Source organism: Nelusetta ayraudi, unplaced genomic scaffold, assembly GCF_046127955.1.
Source record: "Nelusetta ayraudi isolate G7.1 ecotype Tasmania unplaced genomic scaffold, CSIRO-AGI_Nayr_v1 ptg000013l, whole genome shotgun sequence".
In the NCBI taxonomy this organism is placed as follows: domain Eukaryota; kingdom Metazoa; phylum Chordata; class Actinopteri; order Tetraodontiformes; family Monacanthidae; genus Nelusetta; species Nelusetta ayraudi.
Window position 1 is genome coordinate 2162664 of NW_027466063.1, and position 12220 is coordinate 2174883.

A 12220-nucleotide genomic window follows, 5' to 3' on the forward strand; every position below is an offset into this window, starting at 1 on the left:
AGAGCACCGTCACTACTTCGATGCGAGCTAATCGAATAGAATACTGAGGAGCATATGGCTTCTATATGTTTCTATATTATAGAAGAAACATACTGCAAACGTGCCACTTGGTTTAACGACGGCAACGCGGAAATCTTTGACCAACTTTGCCTGAAACACATGCTGGTTAATCCTCGAACGAACACAACCTCCTGTTTTATCCTGCTACAGCTACCAGAGAGCCGCGAGTCTCGACACTTGTTGTGTCACAGCCCCATCTAGCGGCAGATGTCGATGGCAGAATTTCTTGGAGCGCTGAAGAGTATTTTACCATATTCCCCTTTTGTTGATTAATATAAAACTCCACAGTGGATTTAATAGGTTTGTTGAATATGTTAGATAATACATTTGGTCAGACTAAGTGATTTTAGTAGTCCAGAGTAACAACTTTTGACTAGTAAAACAAGTAATCATCATCATCAAAATAAACATCAAAAGATACCTTTTCATCTCAACCGTTCTTCACCAGGTCATCCCTCACGACTCCCATCTCTTCAGGTGAATTCTAACGCCATAAAAGACACCTATATTTGTTTGATGATATGAGGCAAACATAACTCAATGCACACAACCTGGGAAAATAAGAGACATACAAACACTAAGAGCAACAACAAAGAAAACAGACCTCCATGTCAGTCAAACACACCTTTATTGAAACCATCTGTAATTTAGCAAAAATTAATCCCAACAGTGTTAAAGTGGCTTTGAAAACAACTTATCCGACACATGAAGCAACAAAAAAAAGACAGAATTAAATATGGAGCATTTCCTGTTAATTTTAAACGTACATAAAATGTGTAAGAGGCACATTTGACAGATTACAATCACGCAGGGTGATCATGTCAGTCTTGTTCTGGACTATTGCATCATTTTGTCTTAACCAAGAAAAACAAAACATGATACATTAGCTTGTCATCAGATAATCTCTGTGTTCCTGCGTCTCTATGTAATAGTTAACTATTTGGTATGTTACATTGAAAGGAAGCTGCTGTCAATACTAAATCGACAAAAATATGTGGAAACTGCTGTTTGCGAAAGTCACACTATTGACCTGTTCATTATTTTTGCCTAAAAAACAGATGTCTAGATGTTCTATTACCAGAATGAACAGATCGGCACATAAGCAGGGTTCCATGTGAAAATTCTTTCTCCACACAGAGAACGATTCCGGAAAATTCATCTACAATTTGCATTGCACCAGAACTCTTGTGGGGGTTTATTTTTTTGTTTGTTTTGTTCAATATTTTGGTCAAAATAACCCATTTCTTAAAGTTAAATGTCTGTATTCAAAAGACACCCCAAACATTAAAATAAAATAATAAAATAAAAAAAATAAATAAAAAACACCTAAAAAAAAAAAAACTTTAGTAAGACTTGGGGGTTGAGTGTTCAGACAACACCTACTTGAAATCAGTAGCATCAATAACAAAGCAGTCTTTTACATTCCCAGGCTGAATCACACAAGAAGCTTGAGTCTGAGGGCCGCTGAGGATAAACAGTCGAAGCCTGCGACGCCCATAAAGAATGTTTAAATTTCCACATGGGAGTGACAGTGTTGGTCAGATGTGCTAGAACCTGGTACTCCTTCAGGACAGAGGTGGATGGGACCTCCATACCATCCCTCTCTCTGTTGTCAAGAAAAAACACAATGTTTTCAGATTGGATTTGGCTGACTGTGAGTGTTCTTTCTGTGGACATTCTGGGACTAGTCACCAGTTTGCAGTGTCAACAAGTTCCCCTTTACAAAGTAAAACCAAGAACAAAGTTTAAACCCCAAACATAGGCACAGGGCCAAAAATGATCAGGTATGGTTTTATTATTAGTTTATTGAGCTCATTTATGCACGTCCTTACTTTTTGTGCCAAATTTAAAATTGTATTTGCAAGAGGAATGAGATGGGCTGCCATCAAATCAGTCTTTGTGCTATTACTCACTGTTGAGAAGTGAAATGACTCACTCTGCACTTCATCTTAAAGACAAATAGAAAAAAAATGCAACAAATTCAAACCTTTAAAATAAGTTAAGATGTGCTTTGCATGTCATCTTCTAGGTGTGAGAAAACCCCTCCTCCCTAGTATTCCCCTTTAAATTTCCCTCCTTAACAAACACTCTCTCGCACACACACACACACACACACAGAGACAGAGATAGAGAGAAGAGAAAGAGAGAGAGGGAGAGACAGAAAGAGAGAGAGAGAGGTTTTAGCAGGGCCTTGAAATTCAAGTGAAAACAAATTCCATTTTATGACAGGTGTGTGGTTTGGTTGCTCAGAAATAAGTGCATTTTCTTTTAATTGTCACATTTCAAAAGTATTTTTTTAATGGTTTTATTATAAACAGAGTATAATTATATAATCCAGGGGCAAAGTACTAATTTGCTCATAATGGAAACCTTTTCACTTCTGAACAGGGAGCTAAAAAAAAATAAAATAAAAGTAAGCAAAAAAAAAAGCCAAATGTTGAGCTAAACTCTTACTGACATGATGTGAGATTATGTTGAATAGTACCTGATGATTATGTGTAGTTCCCATGTTATCATGACTAATCACCTCACCTGACCCAAATTAGTGTGAAAAGCCAAAAGACAGTGAATGAAATGGCTGAACTGTCGTCCAAATTCTGACCACAATAATCTCCGTAGGAGGGAGAGTAAAGTAAAGAAAGGCAATTGATCACAAAGCTAATTCGGGAAAAAAAAGAAAAAACAACCGGCAGAAGTTCCCCCAGTTAAGGACCCCCGTCCTCATGCGTACGATGAGCCATTCATGAGTGCTCTCCGTGGCTTCCTCCGGGGGTGGAGGTACTGTCTCGGTGGCCACAGGAGGAATCCTGCTAATCCAACAGAACAAGGCCTTGATCCTCTCTTCAGGGTCAAAATATTCAATATTCCTCAGTGCGGCGCCGCTTCAGGAAGGGAGAGAGGAAGGGAGGGCAGGGAGGAGAGAGCGACAGTCTTCGCTTGTGTGAACCGACTGTGGGAGTTGAAAACCAGTGTTTGGAGGGGTGGGGGGGAAGCGAAGGGGGGTTATTGCACTACAGTTCAAAGGAACAGTTTGAGACAAAAGAGATGACCGTGAGGGTGTTTCCTGTCGATGGTGGTTATGTGATGCAGTGGTGATGCAGTGTCAGCTGCACAGCGGCGGCGGCGGCGTCCCAGCACACCACAACGCAGTGGCATTGTCTCTGGCTGTAGCGCCGACACGGGGAGGCAGGTAGCGGAGAGACCTCCTCTAGGAGTCCAGGGGGTCGGCTGAAGATAAATAAATAATAAGAAACGGACAGAGGCAGAAAGGCATGAATAAATAAATGCATTTTTTTTTTTTTTGATGCTTCCTCTTTTTTTGTTTGGATTTTATTTTACATTCTCATATACAAATGATTTTTTTTATATATTATTTTTCCTATTCCATTATTCCATTCCTATTTTTCACCACCAGTGTGAATGAGGGTCCAATGTGACCAATTTTTACATTAGAGAACAGTAAGAACACCCTCATTTTTATCCTCAGACTTTAAGTTGACTTCTAATGGGTCACATTTCTTTTCTTTTTTTTTAAGTTGTTTAATAGGCATACAGGTATACGCTACGCCATTCAACAAAAAGACCTTCAATCTTCAAAAAATTGTAAATTAGTTGTGACTAATTCAATTTAATCGATTAATTGTTAACATCCTTTACATATATATATATATATGTGTGCGTGTGTCTATAAATGATACACACATATATATATATGATATATTAATATATATACATACACATACATGCATGTATATAAGAGGTTATTCTCCTACTTGTGCTGACCATTCCCACTGCATGCCACACTGGAGAGCAACAAATTGCGACCATGAGCTTTTTCACTTCAAAGACACTCACAGTGACAGTGTGCACCAAAGCACAGGGTCATTATTTCTAACCCCCTGCACTCGGGCAACATTTTTGTCAGGTGTAACGCAAAGTGACATCCGGCCACAGAATACGTGTAGAGGAAACGGTGGCACACGTTTGTCCTTGTGTGTGCGGGAGCTCCTCACCATCCTGCGGCGGGTCGACGCTGATCTCCTCCATCTCCTCCGTGTCGTCCCTCATCTCTTCGTCCGCGTCCGCGTCCTCGTCCTCCTCCAGCTCGCTGGCGATGAGCTGCCGCGCTAGCTTGATGTTCATGCCCTCGTTGTAGTGCATCTTCCTCATCATTTGAAAATGCTTCTTTTTGGCTGCGCGGATGAAAAATTGTTACTTTAAAAAAAAAATTAATAATAATAAAAAAAAATATATATATATATATATATATATATACACATATATATACATATATATATATATATATATATATATATATATATATATATATATATACATATATATACATATATATATATATATATATATATATATATATATATATATATATATATATATATATATATATATATATGTATATATATATATATATATATATATATTTTTTTTTTTATTATTATTATTTTTATTAGGATTATTTACCAGTGTGCAGGACTGGTGTTTGAAAAACTGCTGAGGCCACTGCTTTTCAGATGAACGACACTAATCACGCTTACAAAAATGTAATGTCATTCTATTGCTTTCACCTGGATGGCTCAGCTGTAAAGATGGCACAAAAGGCAAAGAAAGGCTCGGTCGATTGTGCTACATGTACAATGTGTGAGTTCTGCTGACGTCTCAGAGTGAGAGGTAGGAACCTAACCATAGAAGGAAAAGGGCCAGATAGGGTCAAAAGTATACTGACATTCCTCTGTGTGTGTGTGTGTGTGTGTGTGTGTGTCTTGAGAGAAGGCAGACAAAGATGAATAGCACATAAACCACTGGCACCTTCTGCAGGACAACCTAGCGACATTCCAAAGCCACCCTTCATTTGTCCTCTGTTGCAGCTGCAGCTCACATGCTGTCTTACATTGTATAGTGGTGGCTGTTTATTTTTTTAGGAAGCTGAGGGCTACAATACATGCATTTCTTTTTTTAAATTCAAGATGTTTGAAATGCTATTTGCCAATCAAATTTAAAACACAAGCTTGAGAAACTCAGAGAAAATGAGAAGGTATGCGTGTTTACCTTGTTCTTCCGGACTCAGCTCCTCTTCCTCCTCCTCACTGCTCTCTTCTTCCTCTTCTTCCCCTCCTTCTTTCATGAAGCGAGGCTCCGAGCCTTCCGCTGCCACCAGCCTTGTAGGAGGAGAGAAAGCAAAACTTAGCATCAAACTTTATCTTCTGAGCCTTTTCAGACTAGTTCCGCTCTCATTATTGTTATATATATATATATATATATATATATATATATATATATGTATATATATATATGTATATATATATATGTATATATATATATATATACATATATATATATATGTTATTATTATTATTATCTGTCCCATTACAACTATATGGTAACATGGCAAAGGGAGACTTTCCATAAGTGAGTATGAACCGACAGAAATGATGTATGGATGGAATACAGTGAAAAATGAAAGAGATGGAGAGGCAGGATGATGCACAGGGTGCAGACACAATGAGAGAGACGAGTTGAGAGAATGAGACAGAAATAACTGGAGTTACTATCGCTGCCTCTCGCAGTCACAAAGCGCGAGTGCAGCAGCGGCTAATGGTTTACGGCTCAACGGATGATTGTGTATCAGTGCAGCTGCCATCGGGGAAGCGAACCATTTACTGCAGTCTCGACACTACAACAAATAAAAGGGATTTACTTCATAGGATTATTTCACTGCAGTTTACACAAAAATTAATAATGAAGGTGAGAAGTCGAACGTGCAGATAAGAGATTAGAGAGGATGATAGAAGAAGAATGGAGACGAGGGAAGTCATTTATAAAAATTAAAAAAATCACAGTCGTGGAAGAGACGGATTGCAATGAATGACAGCAGGAGCTGGAGGACGGAAGAGAGCAGCTGTTATTCTGTCTGCAGGGCTTGCAGTGGAAAACAGTGGAAGGCATTCTGCGAGGAGCAAAACAAAGGGAACTAATTGACTTGTCGGCCTGCCGCTAATCACCTTTCTCTGATTCTCTGAGTGGTCTCGCACAATCAGACGAGCTGATTCGGTGCACTTATGGCAGCACGACAGCCCACAAAACATCCACATTAAAGATATTACTTGTTTACTCTGACACTTGCTTGTCTAGGAATTGTTGTGTGATTAACTTACTCATACATCACTGTCACTCCGCAAGCTCTCAGGCTTTAAGCCCTCATTTAAAAGGAAACTTTTAAAATATGATGAACATTCAGTAGCAGTATTGGTAAGTGAACTTCTCAGCTGTTCATTGTGAAAGTGATTAGACATTATTTTTTGCATACTGCTGCAGTAGCAGTAAAAAAAAAAGTACCTCCAACTTTTATCAGGTACAAGAACTTTATGGAGGACAAGTAGATCAGTGTGTGAGTGTAGGTGCAGTTATTCTGGGCCACGCCAGCGGACAAGCGAGCAGGACAGTCACGTTTAGCTTCAGTACAAACAAGGAGGGAAGCAGATCTGTTACAACCTAATTGCCCTCACTGTCAGTTTTACTGCCCGCGTTTATGCACGTGGACTCTTACTTTGATGCCAGGTCATCGGGGGCAAGTCCAGCGTGGCCGTCCGAGTCGCTCAGTGCACCCTCATCCTCGTCGTCATCCACCATCCTGAAAGGGACACCATGAAGTGGGCATGAGAACCAGAAATTAGGGGAGAAAGTGGAGCGCAAGTAGAGCCGTCTAGACTTCTTTCAGAAAAACATAAACTAGCGCGCAAGCTGAATCTCAACCAAGCCAACGGCAGAAAAGACAAAGGGGGTCATAAACACCTGACCTGTTGTAAGGTGTGCTGGGTTCATCTATCTTCATCAGGCCGTAGTCCTTGTCAGCTGGATGGTACGTGGCCAGGATGTTCATCTCATCCCACTTCTGGGATTTCTTCCTGTGAAATAGTGACAAAGCACAACAAAGTCGATGCCCGCTGGTCCCTCTGGTCCACTTGCACACCCGCTGCCCACCCACCGTGACATACCACACAATCCTCATGGGAGAAAATTAGCTAATCTAGGGCTGGAAGTGGCCCAGTTCTTGCTTGGACCGTATATTTCGGGAACAAACAGACGTGTAAATGTGACTGACCCCAATTCATTTTCTGGAAACAGGAAGTGGTGTTTTTTTTTTTCTTCAGATGTAAAGGTAATCCGTTAGAGGGTGTAAACAGAGGTCCTGCAGAGAACAAGCTCTGGCAGACTTGAAGTGAATAAAGCGTCCAATCAGAAACAAGATTAATTAAATGCACCCTTCTTTCCCCCCAGTTGACTTCTCCACCGTGTTTCCGATCCTTCTAATGGCTCAGTTTTTACCTGGGGGACAGGATTGACAACTGTACACACTGCACTGGGGCTTTTTGTTCCAAATGACTCTAATCCTTGCAGCACTTGCCAAATCCTCTCGGGAAATGAAGAGAAGCTAAGTCCAAAATCTGCTCCAAATGAGAAATTTTGAACAAAGGATAAAGGGGAAACACCTGCCCTAACAGCTCAGGGAAGGCTTCACACATTCCACAACCAATCACTGCTTTTTCAGCATGGATATCTCAGGTTACTCAACTCTTAATTGTAATCACTAAAGCAGGCATATTTCCAAATTATTGAAAAAAACTTTGTTAACTGTAGACTGTCAACTTTATTGTTAATAAAAACAAAATAAAACAAAATATTGTAATCAGACAAAACAGACAGATTGGGGTTGGATGATTGGGTGGACCGACTCTTTCTGCTTTTTTGTAAAAAAGGATGATAGTTCCTAGATCCAGCTGCTGTACAATTGAAAAAGTAACAGTGGAAATTAACATACTTAGAGAAAATACAGACAGATCAGGTATTGCAGGTTTTGGGGAGCTATTCTATCACTATTCTAACGCAGCACAGCCAACCAAGATCAATTCCCATCAAACTACTTCCGAATTCCCTCTTCCACCTGCTCCAGCTTCCACGAGATGAAAACACATACAGCAGTAATCTCTAATATCCACCAAATACAGAGTTGATTATGATATGATGAAAACCTCCCAACAGCGGTAAACAGTTGTTGACATAATGCTTGAGGGGAAACTCATTAAATAGAGTGAGTCATCGCTACGAGCTTAGCCGGCGCTATCAAGTTGCAGAGTCAGAGGGCAGATCGAAAAGGTCTAGCACTTTGCTCTCCGCTGACAGTCTGCACCAGCCAAAAACTGCCCCCGTTTAACAGGACGGACAGTAGGTGGAAGACATGCACAATACATTCAAGCAGACAATTTGTTTATCACGTAAACAAACTGCTCAGTTCCTGCATATCACAGCGAGATCTTTATCAGTGCATTTAATTGACGACAGAGACCCCTTGCCATTTTTTTTTTTTTTTTTGGGACAACAATTACCAGACAAACCCATGAAAAAGAAAATCTTGAGAACATATTCAGCAGTAAAGAGAATCTGTACCGCCATAAAGGAACGCAGATCAGTTGTGGCAGTTTGTATTAGTTGTGCCTTTTTGGGCATTACGTTGCTGACATCATGAAATCAGAGTTCCGATATGAACCGCATGAGCCGGCTGCAGGGGACCTCACTGACATTTTTTTGATGCGGTTAAGTAATCGGATTAAACACCAACCTGATTAAAATTGCATCGTACAAACACCCTGTTCCAATTAAATTGGACCGATCCAAACAGCACTTCAATCATATCGCAGGGAGGGGGTGTGACTTTAGTTTTGATCCATTCAGGTTCCATGTAAACAGCGATGGAGATTTGTATACTTGTCCGCCTCATAACATAATGATTGAGTAAAAATATTCGTCATCGATGCAATATTTCAGGGCCATGGGACATTCTTCATTCTTCTTCACTAAGTCATTGTACTCAACGAGGGTCCAGGCTAAATACACACGTGTTGACAAAGAGGAATTAGTTCAAATGATATTGGTGAATATTCAACGCCACTTTAATGACATGGTTGCATAAAAGGTCGAGTGCACATGTACTGTGTGTGTCTGAGTGTCACACCAGGAGAATGTTGGCTGCTTCAAAAGTGCTGGCGCATGAGCGGTCACACTGGTCTTGGGCATTGCAACCACGTAAAATGAAGATGAAAATAATCAATTTTCCAACCCAAACTGATATAGGCCGTATCAAAAATGGAAGTTTGGATATTCATCAACAACACCCCTTAAATGTTTGAGACAGCTGCACGAAAGTTTGTTGTCATTTTGGTATCTATATTACTGTCGTCCCTGTAAATCAGAGACTCCAAGTAATTGTTACTCATATTTTAAAAAGTTAAATTATTTCTAGCAGGCTGACATCGCCAAACGTCAGCAACTTTATATGTTGGACTAGAGACATATAGCGAGCTAACGAGCTAACTCGGGCTTGAGCGAATTGACCGTTAGCCGCTGCTTACAACCATGTTCATAAATTACGGGGAAACAATGTGATAGCCAAAGAAAGTTTCCATACAGACAAACCACGGAACTAACAACCGTTAGAGACAACTCAAGAGCGAGGCGATAGGTGCCGTTCGCCAGACCGGGGCACCTGACAGCGGAGTCGCGTCAGGGAGGCTAACAAGTGTTTAGCTAGCTAACGTTCCCTGTGTAACAATGTCACGACAAGCAGAGCAAGACAACTTACTGTTGGTCATCCTCTGAAAGTCCCGGAGCTTTATCGAGCTTCTCTGGCTGTACGTCGTCGGGTACCGGCTTGACGTTTGGGGCGCTGTTCTTGTTTTTAAGGATGCCTTTAATCGGCCGGGGAGCTGCCATTCCCACACGATGACTGTCAGACAGTCTGTCTTCCTCGCAGAGCGTTAACGTTATTTCAAAGAAAGATTTTTTTTTTTTTAGAATGTAGCAATATGTGCGACTCGCCGATCAAACGCGGGTTCGGTTTCATAAACTCCCCAAGTCACATCTCAGTGGACTTCCACAGACAGAGAGGGAACCGAGGCAGGTCCTGACACTGTCAGAATGGGCATGTCCACTTCGCTCGTTCACCGACTGGCGGGGAAACGACGACTATCCAGTCTGCTCGTAATTATCGCGAGATTTGGATGTAAGTTTACCCGGCCACACCATGGATGGATGGGCCAGACAGACGCCCCCTTCATCTGGTCGGAAATGTCCGGAAGTATGCGGAAATGAACGAGCTCAGTACGTGTGACGGTACAAAGTTTAGGTATAAGGATAAGTAGTTATTTAATGTGTATGAATATGATATGATATGATATGATATGATATGATATGATATGATATGATATGATATGATATGATATGATATGATTACGGAAGCGTATTGCATGGCCAGCTTGTTCAGTTCAATCAAATTCTATTTTGACATGGGTTTGAGACACTGGGAAATAGTCTTGTCTTTAAGTGACATAGATGGCATTACAATTAGTTTATCAACTTTACGTAGGCATCTGAGGACTTTGCGGTTGTTTCGAAGGAAAGCCCATTCAGATATTCTTGACATCGCAATGTTTCTCCGGGATCAATTGGATGAATATGGCACGCTCCATGGATACAAAATGATGCATTTGAACTGCATTCAGACTGGTTAAGTGTCACCACCGTAGAGCACATCCATGCCGTAGAGTCACCCGTCTACTGTCTTCTTGCGGTATTTCAAAATAAAAATAAAAAAACAGGATGGTAAAAAATTGACACAAAAAACGGGGCGGAAAAAAACTAGCACGAAAAACAGGGCAGGAAAAAAATGAGCACTTCCAATGTATGTGTAAAAAAATGTTTTGTTATAAGTTGTTCCACAGCTGGTAGTTGTAAAGATTTTGCATAAATATAAAAACATAATTTATAAGTTAAAATATCTGTATTTGTAACTGCTAAATGTCCATTGATGTGATGTCACTCTATGTCTATTTTGCAAAGAGCCGGTAAACAGCACAGTGCTGATTTATTGGAGGAGGTCATAAAGGGTGAATTTTCAGAGACAAACTAAAAGCCTGCCCTCAATTTCCATAATAAAAAAATGCACTGTTGTCCACAACATATCAGATTCAATGCTTTGGATTCATGGGCAAAAATCAGAATTTGGCATGTTTGTAGCAACATTTGGTTGAGAAACTTGTTGTTCTAACAATCTGTGATGTTTATGACATAAATTCATAAACAAGTACGATAAAATTGTTGTTTTCTCATTCATTGACTCATAAGGGGACGGTAGCATCTCTGACATTCACAGAACTATTGAACTGCATAACCTTGGTTGCTTGTCTGGCACTCCTATGTGAGAATATCAGTTACATATTAACGTAGAATTAATGAATTAAGTGCAAAGAGAATGAAGTCAAACAAACAGCAAGTCAAATTCAACCATTACCCTAATAATATATCGACATGAAGCGGGTGATAGGCCTCCCAGGCCTAGAGCCTTTGTGTGGAGTTTGCATGTTCTCCCAGTACTCTGGCTTCCTCCAATAGTCCAAAAACTCTCTGCGACCCTGCGATGAACTTGTGATTCGTCCAGGGTGTAACCTCGCCTATGCCCCAAGACAGCTGGGAAAGGCTGCAGCCTGTCTCGACCCAGAGTGCAGGAGGAGCAGCTATTTAACGTAAAATAATGAATGAATTTATTGATTAATTAATTTAATAATTAATAGAAAAAATGTGCAATTCAGTAAAAAATACTTTGCTGCCACCTTGTGGTTTACAGTTCAATCGACCATTTAGATGCATTCTGACACTGAAAAAGTGTAGAACTATCTGCTCCACATGATTTGCATACAGCATGCAAATACTTTCCAATGACAAGACTGTAGACTTCAATGCTTACGTGCTTTAAGGAATAGGACTGAACTGCCAAAGCAGAAATGTGGAGGTAGAAATACTTTCACAACAGGACACACACACACACACACACACACACACACACACACACACACACACACACACACACACACACACACACACGTACAAGATTGCACAGTAATGTGGCTGGGACGTGTCCTAATACCAAAATTGGGACGGACTGAAGATCTCAGCCAGTAATAAAGTAATTTGCCTCTAAGCTGCCACACGCATGAATGAGGACATCTTGTTCCCTATTAGTGCAGTCTGAGACAAGCTTTGCTGCAAGACGGGTCTCTTTGATGAGAGATAATCCCAAGCTATAAATATG

At 40.5% G+C, this 12220-nt stretch overlaps 1 protein-coding gene across 1 annotated transcript; it reads right to left on the minus strand.

The window, feature by feature from the left end:
* Positions 1 to 669: 669 nt before the first annotated feature.
* ppp1r2 (protein phosphatase 1, regulatory (inhibitor) subunit 2) lies at positions 670 to 10096 on the minus strand. Its single transcript, XM_076022719.1, has 6 exons — positions 9716 to 10096; positions 6876 to 6983; positions 6626 to 6709; positions 5128 to 5237; positions 4074 to 4253; positions 670 to 3288 (listed from the first exon to the last, which is right to left on the minus strand). Exons 1-6 carry the CDS (start codon positions 9844 to 9846, stop codon positions 3269 to 3271), a joined length of 633 nt encoding a protein of 210 aa, XP_075878834.1. The 5' UTR covers positions 9847 to 10096; the 3' UTR covers positions 670 to 3268.
* Between the last annotated feature and the right edge of the window lie 2124 nt (positions 10097 to 12220).

What these genes read in the sequence shown, in the direction of transcription:
- ppp1r2 (XM_076022719.1), bottom strand. Translation starts at nt 9,846, where the DNA reads ATGGCAGCTCCCCGGCCGATTAAAGGCATCCTTAAAAACAAGAACAGC. An exon ending in CTTTCAGAGGATGACCAACA is followed by an intron (nt 6,984 to 9,715) that starts GTAAGTTGTCTT and finishes ACTATTTCACAG; the next exon opens with GAAGAAATCCCAGAAGTGGG. An exon ending in GCTGAGTCCGGAAGAACAAG is followed by an intron (nt 4,254 to 5,127) that starts GTAAACACGCAT and finishes TCATCCGCGCAG; the next exon opens with CCAAAAAGAAGCATTTTCAA.